The sequence below is a fragment of the Camelina sativa genome, chromosome 5, assembly GCF_000633955.1.
Source record: "Camelina sativa cultivar DH55 chromosome 5, Cs, whole genome shotgun sequence".
NCBI lineage: Eukaryota > Viridiplantae > Streptophyta > Magnoliopsida > Brassicales > Brassicaceae > Camelina > Camelina sativa.
Genome location: NC_025689.1, coordinates 15,287,270 through 15,303,685, shown reverse-complemented (window position 1 = coordinate 15,303,685; position 16,416 = coordinate 15,287,270). Strand labels below are relative to the sequence as shown.

At 38.9% G+C, this 16,416-nt stretch overlaps 1 protein-coding gene across 1 annotated transcript; it reads right to left on the bottom strand.

The window, feature by feature from the left end:
* Positions 11,044-16,001, bottom strand: LOC104786966. Its single transcript, XM_010512448.2, has 12 exons — positions 13,557-16,001; positions 13,348-13,476; positions 13,137-13,247; positions 13,004-13,050; positions 12,782-12,921; positions 12,543-12,646; positions 12,229-12,417; positions 11,933-12,139; positions 11,694-11,841; positions 11,455-11,585; positions 11,275-11,364; positions 11,044-11,175 (listed from the first exon to the last, which is right to left on the bottom strand). The coding sequence occupies exons 1-12, from the start codon at positions 15,519-15,521 to the stop codon at positions 11,062-11,064; spliced, it is 3,375 nt and encodes a 1,124-aa protein (XP_010510750.1). The 5' UTR covers positions 15,522-16,001; the 3' UTR covers positions 11,044-11,061.

Genomic DNA, 16,416 nt, shown 5'->3' with positions numbered 1-16,416 from the left:
GAAAAACATAAACGATCTTATTGATATTAGACCAAAACATGGACATACAAACATAATCACTTACACGGAAAATAATTACTTTTAAAAAATAACTTATTATTGCAACATCAACGTATGAAGGGTTTACATAAGCAGTTAATCAGAAATCTAAAATACAATAAATGTATTGGGAACAATATCAGTCAATGATAAGATTGGATCTTCAAAAGCAAGAAACAACATCCTCATGATTCATAAAAAATAAACGCAACAATTGTACACATCTAAACGAAATGATATAAACATATAGTGTATTAATACAAGTGACTGCGAAGCTCATATATGCCTAATTAAAACGAAATAATACAAAAGAGAAAAAGAAATAGACCAAAAAAACAAGAAAGTGTCAACTACACCGCAACCCACGCGTTGCGTGGGGAAGCACCTAGTTTCTTTAAAGTGAGACATATATTGGTGGCCATGTACAGTGCCTCCAAAGTGATGTTTTCGGATCACATTCCAACCAGTTTTAAGCTCGAGGCATCCGCATACCATGCTAGTGTATATATATTTATATATATATAGAAAAAAACACTAAACATAAAAGTATAAAACCATATTATGACATTATAATTTTACTACTAACACAAATTCAATACATAATTTATTAGAATTGTCCCACATGGAGACTTGGCAAAATTTGGAACTAATATAAATAGTACATGGATCTCTACACTCATGGCCAATTGGTTTTTGAAACAATCCGACCCATTTAAAAAAAATAATAATAATATAATTAAATATCTCATAATATTTAATTACAACCCAACCAATAAAGCAACAATAACCCAACATACACAGCTGAAGACATACTAAACCAACTCCAATACATTAAAATACAACACCAATCATAACTAATATAAACCAGCAACCTAGCATGCTTTTAAACCAGGTTCCAACATAAGTAATTTAACCAATAATACAACCGAGACCATATATCATTCTCCTCCTCATCACCATGATTTCATGCTACACATGCATTACCTGCACCACAAACACAATGAGATGTATGAGTATTACCAGAAATAACCATTGAGGCGATTCTCCCATCTACGAGCTATACACACAAACAAATCAAGTGTACAACCACAAATAAGACATAACAAACCATTCATTAAATAGAACACCCAATAATACATTTACCACACCTACACATCAACAAACAAAACAAGTCATACAACCCAATCGCTTAAATAAGCTCATGGTCCCGCATTCACCTTATCAAGCTGATTCTAACAACAAATACAACCAGGAGAGACTCTACTTGCATCTGAAACAGTTCCAGAAACGTTCTACAACAAGTCACACAACCAAAAGCAACCTTGAAACAAAATGGACAGAAATATCAGAAAAGAACAGTGTCAAAGATGAAACCCTAAAATAGAAACCAACCGTTAACTATCAAATCCCTCCGGTGAAACGCTAGCCTTAGACGTCACAAAGCATTTCCCAAAATCTCGTGCCGATCGGAAACCATAAGAGACCACGATCTCAGTTACAATCCCAGATGGTCTCAACTCGCGTCTGAGAAAACGTATCCCACGAAACTGCCAATAACTCATGGAGTTTAAATCCAAATCCACTTCTATAAAAAGGATAATGACTATGAAAGACTTGGGTATAACTGTACCAAATTTCGTTACTTTTGACAATGATTTGATATGTCGAAACTGTTTCCTCCCAAACCCTAACGATTCTGCTTCTTTTGCTTTAAACACCAAAACCAAATTTGCTCACCCTTCTCTCCTTCTCACACGTGAATGAGCACGTGAATGAGCACGTGAATGAGCATTTCTTCTCTTTTTCTCTTTTTCTCCTTATTAACAAAAAGGGCTTTCGGTTTAGTTATATTGAACCAAAATTTAATTAGATTAAACCATAACTTAATTAAACTAAAAAATAATTAAAATTCATTCTTTTGGTTTATTCAACATATCCCAAATTTTGTTCCGGAAACATGAATGTTACAGTTTTGGATTGGATATATATGTTTACTAATATGGTATCAGAGCCCAAAGTTAAGACCCAATGTCTCGATTATGCGGTATATTCGTGGATGTCCAGTCCCACTAACTTCAGATATCGATCTTGAACGTGAGGGAAGTGTATTAGAATTGTCCCACATAGAGACTTGACAAAATTTGGGACTAATATAATAAATAGTACATATGGATCCTTCCAGCCGATTTGGGTTGGATATCCATGTTTACTAATATAGTTTAAAGATTTAGACCATTATTTTTATTCTCAACTTTATTAGTTCCAACTTCAATCAAAAACAACCTTGCCTATACAAAATAGATTAGAATCTCCTAACTTATACTAGTAATTTAAGTCAAACTGGTAGAAGTGAAGAAACCTATAAGGAACTATTGAAATTCTTTATATCAAGAAGATACTAAAAATATTCATATGATTGCAAATTATTAACTTTAAAATGCTTCAAAATTTTGGAATAGCAAAAATTGTAACGTTTCCAAAACGGAATCTATATTTTCAATACACTCCCAATTTAACATTTTCAAGAACTTTTTTGTTCTTTTTTTAATGAAACATTCATAAATTTTTTAATTCGTTTATTGATCTTAATTAGCTATATCTTTGAGGGTTTCTATCACAGTTTTTTTTTTTTTTTTTAAGTTATATAAATAGAAAATCCTAAGAGGAAAAGGAAGACAGTTAACTTATATAATAAGAAGAGGCAAAACGTGAGCTTATAACCCTAAGTTTTAATTTATTTCTCTTACAGATCAGCGAGAGAAACAATGGTGAGGTTCAATCTTCCATGGGATTTGGAAGAGGAGATACTCTCTAGAGTTCCCCCGTCATATCTGAGAGGACTACAATTTACATGCAAACGATGGAACGCTTTATTCAAAGATCCAGAATTCATCAAGAAGCACTCAGATAAAGCAGCAAAGCCGCCGTATTCGATTCTCTTGTTCAGTTGTTCTAGGGTTTATTCGCTGAGCGTCAATATCAACAACATTGCGGTAGCGGTTGGTCCAACTAAACTTAGCAGAAACCCAAACTAGTCATCAAAGGAAGTCGAAATAACTCAAGTTGTTCAGTGCAACGGCCTATTGTTATGTTCCACGAAAGAGTCCAATATGACTAAGCTCGTGGTTGTGAATCCATGAACTGGTCAAGCCAGATGGATCAAACCATATTAGGATAGGACTAAATATTTTGGGGATTATGTCAAATATATGATTTGTGTTTATCTTTACTAGATTATAGGATCCTCAATTGTGTATAAATACTTGTACAATCGTATGATCAATACAACATAGAGCATTATTCAGCCTTTCATGGTATCAGAGCAAGATCTGGACCTTTAAAATTTCTTTGTAACTCTTGTTTTTTTTTTTCTCAAACTATGAGTGAAGTCGAATCTGCTTCTTCTGGTCCTACGACTGATCCCAAAACCGTCTCTGCTGTTCTCATGTCTCCGTACTTTCTTCATCCAGCGGACAGTACAGGACAGGTGCAGACTCCAATCTTATTGAATGGAGCCAATTACGAACGTTGGTCGAAGTTGATGTTGAATTCTCTTCGTACCAAGCGGAAACTAGGTTTTGTTAATGGAACCCTTCCGCGACCGACGAATAATCCAGATGAGGAAGAAAAGTGGGACATGGTTAACGCTATGATCATTGGATGGATCTATAGTAGCGTTGAACCAAAGTTGCGACAATCTATCTCGTTGGTTGATAACGCCAACACGATGTGGGCAAGCCTACAAAGACGATTCTCTGTCAGTGACGACACGAGAATTCATCAGCTTCATTCTGACATTGCTGCGTGCAAACAGAACGGTGATGAGGTGGAAGTTTATTTTAGCAAACTGCGGATCATGTGGGATGATCTGGCAAATTTTGAGCATNATATATGATTTGTGTTTATCTTTACTAGATTATAGGATCCTCAATTGTGTATAAATACTTGTACAATCGTATGATCAATACAACATAGAGCATTATTCAGCCTTTCATGGTATCAGAGCAAGATCTGGACCTTTAAAATTTCTTTGTAACTCTTGTTTTTTTTTTTCTCAAACTATGAGTGAAGTCGAATCTGCTTCTTCTGGTCCTACGACTGATCCCAAAACCGTCTCTGCTGTTCTCATGTCTCCGTACTTTCTTCATCCAGCGGACAGTACAGGACAGGTGCAGACTCCAATCTTATTGAATGGAGCCAATTACGAACGTTGGTCGAAGTTGATGTTGAATTCTCTTCGTACCAAGCGGAAACTGGGTTTTGTTAATGGAACCCTTCCGCGACCGACGAATAATCCAGATGAGGAAGAAAAGTGGGACATGGTTAACGCTATGATCATTGGATGGATCTATAGTAGCGTTGAACCAAAGTTGCGACAATCTATCTCGTTGGTTGATAACGCCAACACGATGTGGGCAAGCCTACAAAGACGATTCTCTGTCAGTGACGACACGAGAATTCATCAGCTTCATTCTGACATTGCTGCGTGCAAACAGAACGGTGATGAGGTGGAAGTTTATTTTAGCAAACTGCGGATCATGTGGGATGATCTGGCAAATTTTGAGAACGGTTTCACATGTTGTTGCAAAACTGCAAACTGTGATTCGATGCTGAAGTATGAGAAGATGCGAGAGAAGATACGGGTGCATCAGTTTCTCATGGGACTCGACAACTCTCGGTTTGGAACGACAAGATCAAATTTGTTGAGTCGACAAACAGAGTTGAACCTTGAGACTGTTTATTCTCAGGTTATTCAAGAAGAAAGACACATCAATGCCATGCGTACAACTGATGATCGGACTCCCGTCGTCGGTTTTTCTGCCACAACAACGACGGCTGCCTCACAACAGAACACTTCTGNAAACCGTCTCTGCTGTTCTCATGTCTCCGTACTTTCTTCATCCAGCGGACAGTACAGGACAGGTGCAGACTCCAATCTTATTGAATGGAGCCAATTACGAACGTTGGTCGAAGTTGATGTTGAATTCTCTTCGTACCAAGCGGAAACTGGGTTTTGTTAATGGAACCCTTCCGCGACCGACGAATAATCCAGATGAGGAAGAAAAGTGGGACATGGTTAACGCTATGATCATTGGATGGATCTATAGTAGCGTTGAACCAAAGTTGCGACAATCTATCTCGTTGGTTGATAACGCCAACACGATGTGGGCAAGCCTACAAAGACGATTCTCTGTCAGTGACGACACGAGAATTCATCAGCTTCATTCTGACATTGCTGCGTGCAAACAGAACGGTGATGAGGTGGAAGTTTATTTTAGCAAACTGCGGATCATGTGGGATGATCTGGCAAATTTTGAGCATGGTTTCACATGTTGTTGCAAAACTGCAAACTGTGATTCGATGCTGAAGTATGAGAAGATGCGAGAGAAGATACGGGTGCATCAGTTTCTCATGGGACTCGACAACTCTCGGTTTGGAACGACAAGATCAAATTTGTTGAGTCGACAAACAGAGTTGAACCTTGAGACTGTTTATTCTCAGGTTATTCAAGAAGAAAGACACATCAATGCCATGCGTACAACTGATGATCGGACTCCCGTCGTCGGTTTTTCTGCCACAACAACGACGGCTGCCTCACAACAGAACACTTCTGTTTCCTCTGCTCAGGCGTCTGCTTCTCGTTTTGCTAAGCCATCGACGGTTTGTTCACATTGTGGCAAACCAGGACATGATGCAAGTAATTGTTTTCAACTGATTGGTTTTCCTGAATGGTGGGAAAAAGATAAAACCAATGGTGGTCGTGGAGGTTTTGGTCGTGGTAGAGGAGGATTTTCGAACCAAGGTCGTGGTCGTGGAGGTCGTGGTTCTGGTTTTCGTGCTTCTCATACTCAACTTGGTGATTCCGCTTCATCGGTGGACTCCTCAGGCATACCAAATTTCACAACAGATCAATGGGCTACTTTGGAACAGTTTGTAAAGAAACAGGGTTCCTCTGCTAATGCAAAGTCATCAGGTAAGACAGAAAAACTTCTTCTTTTTGGGAAAGAAAGACGCCATGATATAATCATTGATTCGGGTGCTTCTCATCATATGACTGGGGATTTACACTTACTCTCTGCGGTTACTACTATTGCTCCTTGTCCCATTGCTTTGCCTAATGGACAGATCACCTGGGCAACAAAACATGGCAGTTTGAATCTTGGTGGTTGACTTGTTTTGTCCAACGTTTTCTTTGCCCCGTGTTTATCAATCACACTTATTTCAGTTGCTCAATTGCTTCGTGATGTTGCTAGTTTTGTACTCTTCACTAAACAGTTTTGTGTGATACAGGACCTCGATTCGAAGACTTTGACTGGAGCGGGGAAGGAGCGTGACGGGGTTTATCATTACGAGGGTGCTGTTGCGGTTCATGTTGGGCATATGGGAAAGTTGCAGACTCGGGACTTATGGCATCATCGTATGGGACATCCGTCATCTAGAGTGCTTTCTATTTTAGGATCTATTGGAGGTTTTTCTAGTAGTGTAGGGTTTTTTGAACAATCTTGTGGTGTTTGTCTACGAGCTAAACAAACTCGAGATGTGTTTTCTTCAAGCATCAATAAAGCAGTTGACTATTTCTCTTTAATTCATTGCGATATATGGGGACCATATCGGGAACCATCAACNAAAGTCATCAGGTAAGACAGAAAAACTTCTTCTTTTTGGAAAAGAAAGACGCCATGATATAATCATTGATTCGGGTGCCTCTCATCATATGACTGGGGATTTACACTTACTCACTGCGGTTACTACTATTGCTCCTTGTCCCATTGCTTTGCCTAATGGACAGATCACCTAGGCAACAAAACATGGCAGTTTTAATCTTGGTGGTCGACTTGTTTTGTCCAACGTTTTCTTTGCCCCGTGTTTATCAATCACACTTATTTCAGTTGCTCAATTGCTTCGTGATGTTGCTGGTTTTGTACTCTTCACTAAACAGTTTTCTGTGATACAGGACCTCTATTCGAAGACTTTGATTGGAGCTGGGAAGGAGCGTGACGGGGTTTATCATTACGAGGGTGCTGTTGCGGTTCATGCTGGGCATATGGGAAAGTTGCAGACTCGGGACTTATGGCATCATCGTATGGGACATCCGTCATCTAGAGTGCTTTCTGTTTTAGGATCTATTGGAGGTTTTCCTAGTAGTGTAGGGTCTTTTGAACAATCTTGCGGTGTTTGTCTACGAGCTAAACAAACTCGAGACGTGTTTTCTTCAAGCATCAATAAAGCAGTTGACTATTTCTCTTTAATTCATTGCGATATATGGGGACCATATCGGGAACCATCAACGTGTGGAGCACGTTATTTTCTTACGATTGTTGATGATTGTTCAAGAGCGGTTTGGGCAATCTTACTCTTGGAAAAGAAAGAAGCATCGGATGCTTTGAAAACATTTTGCATGTTTACTGAACGACAATTCAACAAACAAGTTAAGATTGTCCAAAGTGACAATGGTGGCGAGTTTTTATGCTTGCGCAAGTTCTTTGCTGATAAAGGCATTATTCATCAAACGTCCTGTGTGGAAACACCTCAACAAAATGGGCGTGTGGAACGCAAGCATCGCCACATACTCAATGTGGCTCGTGCTCTTTTGTTTCAAGGCAATTTACCAAAGAATTTTTGGGGAGAGAGTATCTTGACAGCCACTTACTTGATTAACCGTACACCATCTCTTCTCCTCGATAATAAGACACCATATGAACTCTTATACGGCTCGCCCCCGGACTATCATAATCTTCGTGTTTTTGGCACACTCTGTTATGCTCGCAAGATTGATAGGTCAAAGGATAAGTTTGATCCTTGTAGTACCAAGTGTGTTTTTCTGGGCTATCCGATGGGCAAGAAGGGTTGGCTTGTGTGTGATTTGCAAACAGAGAAGCTGTTTGTTTCCCGCGATGTTGTTTTCCATGAGGATGTTTATCCTTATGTTGTTGCTCCTATTGTTGTTCGTCATGATGTGCTGCCTGATCAATCATCCTCACAACATCCGGCAGTTTATGATTCTATTCATTCTCCTGCTTCAGGGGGAGATAGTCAAGTTTCAGGGGGAGCACAACCTGTTTCTGTCGCGGTTGAGCATATTTCTTCTCCCACGGTGGTTGACTCTCCGAGTGACTCTGTTCCGGTTGTTGATAATGCCGAATCTCTTGGTGTTGGGAAAAAAATAAAGAAGAGATCCGTTTTGTTAGAACCATACATCACATATGCGGCTCAAGTAGTTAATGATAACCCTCACGTCATGTTTCCTTCTTCGACACCATCTCCATCAGAGTCTTCTTCAGGTACTTGTCTGTATCCTTTGACTGATTATTTTTCTTGTCATCGTTTATCTCCATTGCTTCGGGCTTTTGGTGCATCTATTACTGCAACTCTCGAGCCTAAGTCATTTCAGGAGGCTGTTAAACATGAGGTATGGCGTGGAGCTGTTAAAACTGAGGTTGGTGCTCTAGAAGATGCAGACACTTGGGATGTCACTGATCGTCCTCCAGATAAACAAGTCATTGGATGCAAATGGGTGTTTAAGATCAAGTTTCAGTCTGATGGCACAATCGAGCGGTACAAAGCTAGGCTTGTGGCTCTCGGCAATCGACAAAAGGAAGGAGTGGATTACAAAGAAACCTTTGCTCCGGTGGTTAAGATGACAACAGTTCGCATTGTTCTTGAGGTTGCAGCTACAAAGAACTGGGAGTTATATCAAATGGACGTCCAAAATGCCTTCTTACATGGCGATTTGGACGAAGAGGTCTACATGACCCTGCCACCAGGAGTGTCTCATGCGAATCCTAACAGTGTGTGTCGGCTCAAGAAATCTATATACGGTCTTCGTCAATCGCCGCGATGTTGGGTCTCCAAGCTGTCTAAAGCTTTACTTGATTTTGGTTTTAAACAGAATCACAAAGACTATTCTCTGTTCACACTTCTGCGTGCTGGCACTACACTGTTTGTCTTAGTGTATGTTGACGATTTGGTTGTCGGAGGTGATAACCCTCTGCTTATTTCTACTTTCAAGTCTTACTTGAGTAGGTGTTTTAAGATGAAGGATTTGGGTGTTTTACGCTATTTTCTTGGCATTGAAGTTTCCCGTGGCAAGGAAGGAATCTACTTGTCCCAGAGAAAGTATTCGCTTGACATTATTGAGGAGTGTGGTCTTCTTGGTGCTGCCCCAGAACCTACACCTATGGAAGAAAATCATAATTTGGCTAGAGATGCTGGTCCTTTCTTCACCACGCCATCACGATATCGTCGTTTGGTTGGACGCCTGGTTTATTTGGCTGTTACTCGACCTGAGATCAGTTATGCTGTTCATATCTTAGCACAGTTCTTGAAAGCTCCACGACAGAGGCATTGGGTGGCGGCTCTACGTTTGGTTCGCTATCTGAAAGGGGCGCCTGGTCAAGGGATTTTGTTACGGTCTCAGAGTGATCTTCGGATTACTGCTTTTTGTGATTCAGATTATGCAAAGTGTCCTTTGACCCGTAGGTCTCTTACCGGCTACATTGTCAAGCTTGGAAACACGATTGTCTCATGGAAGACAAAGAAGCAGAAGGTTGTTTCACGTTCGTCAGCAGAGGCAGAGTATAGGGCAATGGCCATGACTCTTAGTGAGTTGAAGTGGATCCGAGAATTACTTCAAACCATTGGCATTGCACAGACGGCTCCGATGTATATGCATTGTGATAGTGAGGCTGCGATTCACATTGCCGCGAATCCGGTTTTTCACGAACGTACAAAGCACATCGAGGTGGATTGTCATTTCGTTCGGGATGCGGTCATGGATGGTACACTTGTTACACCTCATGTTCGGACTAAAGACCAGTTGGCTGACATTCTAACTAAGGCGTTACCGCATCGTACGTTCCGTTATCTACTTGGCAAGATGGGCGTTAAAGACTTACACGCACCATCTTGAGGGGGAGTATTAGGATAGGACTAAATATTTTGGGGATTATGTCAAATATATGATTTGTGTTTATCTTTACTAGATTATAGGATCCTCAATTGTGTATAAATACTTGTACAATCGTATGATCAATACAACATAGAGCATTATTCAGCCTTTCAAACCAAGAAGTGTTTACGATATGTCCGATAGATATGCTCTAGGTTACGACAACAACAACAATCAACATTCATACGAAGGCTACAAAATCTTGAGGTTCCCAGCTGATGGTCGAAGCCTTTTGGAAATCTTTGTGCTAAATGTAACTCATGGAGGGTTCTTCCTAACATCCCTCTCAAAGGTAAACAACGCGTTATTGGAAGAGGCGTGTCTTTGAAGGGAAACACCTATTGGCTTTCTTGTTTTTTGGAAGACTTCGAAATATTGAGTTTTGATTTCGCAACGGAAAGATTTGTAATCTTGTCTTTTCCATTTATTTTACCGCTTCGGATGTCTGATTCCAATACCGTAGCTCTATCAGTTGTTAGAGAAGATCAACTATCGGTGTTACATCTGAACCTTGATACGAGACAGATGGAGATATGGGTGAGTAATACGATTGATATGATACTGAAACTGCGCTTTCTTGGAGCAAATCCTTTGAATTTGATCTATACTCTCACTTCGATCTTAGTCTTCTAAAAATGAGCTTCTTCATTGATGAAGAGAAGAAAGTGATAGTGTCTTGTGGCAGAAGCAAGGATCACAAGCAGAAGAGTATATACATTGTTGGGGAGAATGATTGCAGAAAATTTTATTATTATACATTAGACCAATCAAATCCTTATAATTGGTTTCTCTTTGGTTATGTTCCAAGTATAGTTAGTTTAAATCCACAAATGTAAACTTTTTTTTTCTTTCTTTGAAATAATGTTTTCGCTTCCTTCTTATATTTTGGTGCCATCCATTTTTTAAGATTTATCTAATGTTTATAATAAATCTAACAATACTCTGTTATAACCTCATCAGATTCAAGAGTCAAATTAAACATATGAGTTCTGTACATGCAGACAAATCATATTATTGAAAAACTTCTTTTGAGTTGAATCATGTAGCTATTTTTATACATCGATGATGAGGTTTCATTTTGAAACACTTGTTAGACCCGTTGATCGGACAACTTCGTAAAACAGAATTTCTGGCCGAACCTTTCTTTCTCCACAGAATCTAACCACACTCTTCCAGTTGCCAACATCCTATGGCATCAAAACACATATATCAATAATATTATGGCCAATCTAAATTCACTATATAGTCAACTCAAGGAAGACAAGGGGGAAACTGTTTCGTCTTACCTCTCCTGCTAAAGCATCACGTCTGAGATTGACCCAACGGTTCTTTTCATAAGCTATGCAAAAGTATTCTTCTTCTTCACCACAACAAACCTGCATCACATCTCATATTGTGAGACTGTAAGAGAGAGATACAGAGTAATAATAGCAAAAACATTTGTGATCGAGTTTTAGATGTACTACCATTGACACAAGCCGATATTTAGTTTTTGGTTCTAAGCCTTCGTACATCCTGCTCATATCTATCTCCCAATCCAAAGCCTTTGTTGTTTCAGATATTTCTTTTCCAGTTTCACTCTTCTTCCATTCTAACACTAATGTTGCAAAACCATAAAACACCAACTTTGCTTTATCATAAGTAGGCATAAATATATGATGAAATAAGTACATAAGATCACAATCATATGGCGCTCCAAACTTACCGATTGTGAAGATAGGTGGGCATTTACTTATAATGTGATGAACAAAGTTTGTTATTCCGCATCCTCCTGTTGTAGTGTCACATAACATTTTATATTCCATGCGAATCACCTTTAGGATATCCACAAACTTTATATTCCCAAGAGCACACTGCATATATGTAAGCACAAAAAAACAGTCCTATAAGGGGAAGTACCAATCTCAGTAAAAAAAAAAAAAGAGGGCAGTAAATGAAACATACATTCAAGTCTCTGGTTGAATCTGCAGCAATAACAATGCCGTAAGAACTTTGCTCTGGATAATTTGGTTTCTTTCTGCAGCTTCTACAACTCATTCTTTCATTTTCCTCCAATGTAAAAAGGCGAGTTACCAAGCTATCGATTTCAGCATTTTTCCAGCAATGCCAAAACTCAAGGATGGCTACAAGAACCTCAGAAGCACCACTTGACTGAATATAGAACAAAATAGAAAAAAAATTATTATAACAATTAAGCATACCAACAAAATAATAATAAACCTCCTTTTCTCCACACGAACCATGGAAATAGCTTCTTCTAGGGAAGCAAGTAAGTCACTCAAGAGGTAACTGTAGACTCCTTCATTTTTTATCTCCTCTGACACAAAAGCAGTAAAGAAATTTTGTAGCGCAGAAGGATCTTGGTCTTCCAGGTGGTCTTGAAATGCTTGCATCAAATCTTCTTTGAGAATCTTAATGTTCAAGAGGGCCTGCAGTACCACATGCTTTTGTGAATTTTTCGAAGACAGTAACAAAGTACAGAGGTATGCAGTAGATTAAATCAGAAGATGAGAGTCTAGGTATTAAATCTTGTTTTGGTTGGTAACTGCTTCACCTTCAGCGTCATGTCAAGAGCTGAATTGTATCTGGCTGCAGCTTCTCCAAGTGCTGATTCCAAATGTTTCGACTGTGAATCTTCTCCAGGCAAGTTTCGAATACCTTGAAGATGGTGAATGAAACAAATAAAAATTATGCATATAACTCAAATAGTTCATCGGTTGGTATCATTTACACGTTTAACTCAAATAAGAATTAAGACTTATGCAAATTACTCAATTTGGTCAACTCTAGTACCTTGCTCTTGATCGACAGTGTTGGATGAAATTTCCAATCGACACCCTTCACTTGCAAGTGTATTACCTGGTTCCATAGAATCTTCGTTCACTGTTAGTGATGGAGATGTACTCTCCGGTTCAAGGTTGACAGAAGGCTTACTAGACATGTAAGAACACGTTTTCCTCAGAGAAAATCCGAAAACAATTTATAACATGCAAAAAAGACTCTTGAGGTACTTACTCCTTAACAGTCTTATAAAGGGGACAAGACATGCTCGTTGAAGTTCTCTGTTGCACCATGAAGACCATTCATTCTTACAAACGAATAACCAAAAATTCAGAAAAGCAAATTGAGAAATTATAAACTCAAAGACCTTTTTGCTATTCTTTTTCATCTTCTTTGACCGTGACTTCTCCTCTTCGAGTAAAAGTTCTGCTTCTGCAGCATCTGACTTGGCTTTGGATTCCATATTCACAATTTCATTCTAGATGAGAAAAGACATAATGACATATAAGAAACAATTCAAAGGCCAAATAAAGCGGAATACGAAATCTCTCTGTATATAGCCGAAGCTTCAAACTAACCAGTAAGAACGGTTTCAACAGTTGAACGATGTAAGTGCGGTTGTCAACAATCGAAAGTCTGGTGAGGTCGTTCAGCAAACTAATCCTTGAATTATCAACCAGCAGAATCCTTGAATCGATTAGGAGAACCTGTAAGTCATGTAGATACTTTAAGATAGCAATTCATGTCATTATGTTGCTAATGAAAAATTAAAAAACCATGAATGAACCTTGAAGGTGACCACTGATTTCAAAATTCTTAAGGACTTCACCACTATATCATCGCTGAGATTTTTATGCTCACGTATAATATTCATGCAACCTTCAAAATCAGGGAGATCAAGTGTCAGATCCGAAGCTCCTTGGAGAACATCTTGCACCGCACACAAAAAAAAATTTGTGGCGAGGGAATTTCTGGGGACACGCTCTTCGCATCTATTGCATAGAAGAGATGCATAGCTGTTCCACTCTTCTTCCTGAAGATTTCTTCTCCTTTCATTTTCTCCCTTACACAAATTTTCGGCGACAAGAAGAGCTTTACTATAATCTAAGACTTTCAGTTTCTTTGCATATTTGGTTTCCAAATTTCTACATGTGAACTGAATAGCTCTCAGAACAGCCACCCAAATATAAAGATTATGTTCCCTGATAGGTTTGGGAAAGGTCTTCTCTACTGAATTGTAGTCAGTTAACCATGATACGATATCATCTCCCTGAGCATGTGCTTTGCCGTAGTGAACATTGGGATCGAAAACATTGATTGTCCCTTCATCATCATGTGGATCATTATTACTACTTTTCAGCAACCTTCTGTCTAAAAGCAGAAGTGAAAACTCCGGGTCAAAGTCGATACTTTCTTTAGCTCGAGTAGAATCCAAGATACGGTCCACTGCTCTGCAAACTATATTTGTACCATCATCCCGTTCACATTTGATGCGTTTTAGAAAGTTTAGGATTTGACTGAGTTCATGACATTCCAGAAAACAAATACTCTGAGGTGTTTCCACCAGGTGAGAATCAACAAGAATCTGTTCGGAAACGTTAAGTTTTCCAAGATGCCTAACCGGATAAAGCTTCATCCAGTCTCGAATGCTACATGAGAGAATTTTAAGGTCACAAAACATCACAAGGAAAAATTTGATTTCCTTAAGTAACTTACTGCGCATTTCATCCGTAGCTAAAGGCCATTCATTGGACCATCCATTCTTATATGAAAACGATTTCACCTCCCCAAACTGATTTTTGATCATTTCAACGGCAGCTACTGTATCCACAGGTTCCCAACTTCCAAACGATATCTTACGAGCCCATTCTTTGCCTATCCTCTTGACCATATCCATTTCCTCTGAAGGTGTAAAATCTGCAGCATGTTCTTTTTCAAGATGTTTCTTACATTCTTCAGCAGTAGAAAACTTCTTCGAACATTTACTTCTGCACATCCAGAATGTCCATTTCCTGTCTTCCTTGGCAGATTCAAGAATTTTCTTTAAAGCATCTCGTCCCTTTCTGGAATGGACTCCCTCCACAAAACTAATAAGCTTTGCAATGCTCACTTTCATAAAGTCCCTCTTGACCTTAACATCCAAACCTAACCAAAACAACCTCAATCCTTCAAACTCATTCTTAACCAGCTCTGCACTTTTCTTTGACTCCAAAACTTCTGACTCACAGTTTTCTTCTAGTGAACCCACCAGTCTCTCAGTCTTTGAATCAGCGATATTTGACTCTGCATCGTTGACTAAACTCTCCATGTCTTTCTTCACATCTTCCTTTAGCCCTTGCAAAGTCTCTTGAGCATCAGACGATTCAGAGTCGTCCGGGTACGCAACAGATAGACACTGTTTTGCTACCTTGACACATTTCTTGTAATACGATACTGACCCAAGCTCTTCACCCAAATAGTAGAGTCCATGTGCACAAGGTCGTGATAACAACACGTTTTCCGAAAAACACCCTACAGAACCGAACATGTACACGAAATCTACGTACGGGTTCTTTATCGTTTCCGCTAGATCAATGAACATATTACCTTGTTCGAGATGAAGAAACCACGAGTTCTTGTCTTCCTTGTGAACTGCGATCATATCTTCGATGATCTCAAAGGCCTTGATGCAATCTCCATTAGCGAAGAGCTCTTTTGCATCTTTCCAGAGTTTTACTCTCTCGGCATCTTTCAGAAAAGTAGTAAGCTTCATGGTAGCAACGGTTTCTCAAGATTCTTGCGGCTTTCTTGCTCTCTCTCTCTCTCTCTCTCTCTCTGAATGTGTTAACGTACAGAGTCGTCGAGGCGGGAACATCAACGAATATAACAGCAAGGTACAACGTATCACGTGAGAGCCACGTGACAAAAAAAGAAAAAAAAAAAACAGAGACCCAAGTGTTGAGCATTGGGGAATTCAATCGAACACCTTTTGTGCATTACGCGTTTGGGATTTTTCACGAGTAAATCGGCAACATAGAACTCAAAATTTGTGTGAATCTTCGAGTTTAGAACTGTAGTCATGTTTAGGATGAACAAAACTTGGAATTGTGGCCCTGTGGGAGATCTCTCGTTTTGAAGACGGTGGAGAAAGCAAGAGACGACTACTCTACTTTTCAAATTTCTATTACTTTCCACATTTTTTAGACTTCGTGTTTGTTTCTTTTTTTTTTGGTGGTAGAGACTTTGTGTTTATTTCTTGATTCGTTGTTTTGTATGTAAAATAAAATACTTCTGCTATAGTTGTGTATACAAGATATGTAAAGAAGATTCTATTTCCAAGTAGTAGATTAAGTTCTTTTGGGAAAAACATTTTATCAAATTGATCGTATTATATTTTTAACTCTGAATGAAATGGTGACTAGTGGGATATTCTATTATTGCATTCTCGCATTTATCAGAATAACCAATCTTTCGAATTTGCTTTAGCGCAATGACACATATAGTAAATCTTTGATTTTATATCTCAATTTATATGAACGTTTTGATCATTGTAATCGATTTAACAAATTGGATAAGTAAAAATCAAAGTATATATCAGAAGTATGATAAGTTCTAGATATGCTAGGTTGGTGCAGTATATGTAGACAAGTATGACATCAAAAATCGAA

What these genes read in the sequence shown, in the direction of transcription:
- LOC104786966 (XM_010512448.2), bottom strand. Translation starts at nt 15,521, where the DNA reads ATGAAGCTTACTACTTTTCTGAAAGATGCCGAGAGAGTAAAACTCTGG. An exon ending in CTTTATAAGACTGTTAAGGA is followed by an intron (nt 12,922 to 13,003) that starts GTAAGTACCTCA and finishes TTACATGTCTAG; the next exon opens with TAAGCCTTCTGTCAACCTTG. An exon ending in CTCTTGACATGACGCTGAAG is followed by an intron (nt 12,418 to 12,542) that starts GTGAAGCAGTTA and finishes GTGGTACTGCAG; the next exon opens with GCCCTCTTGAACATTAAGAT.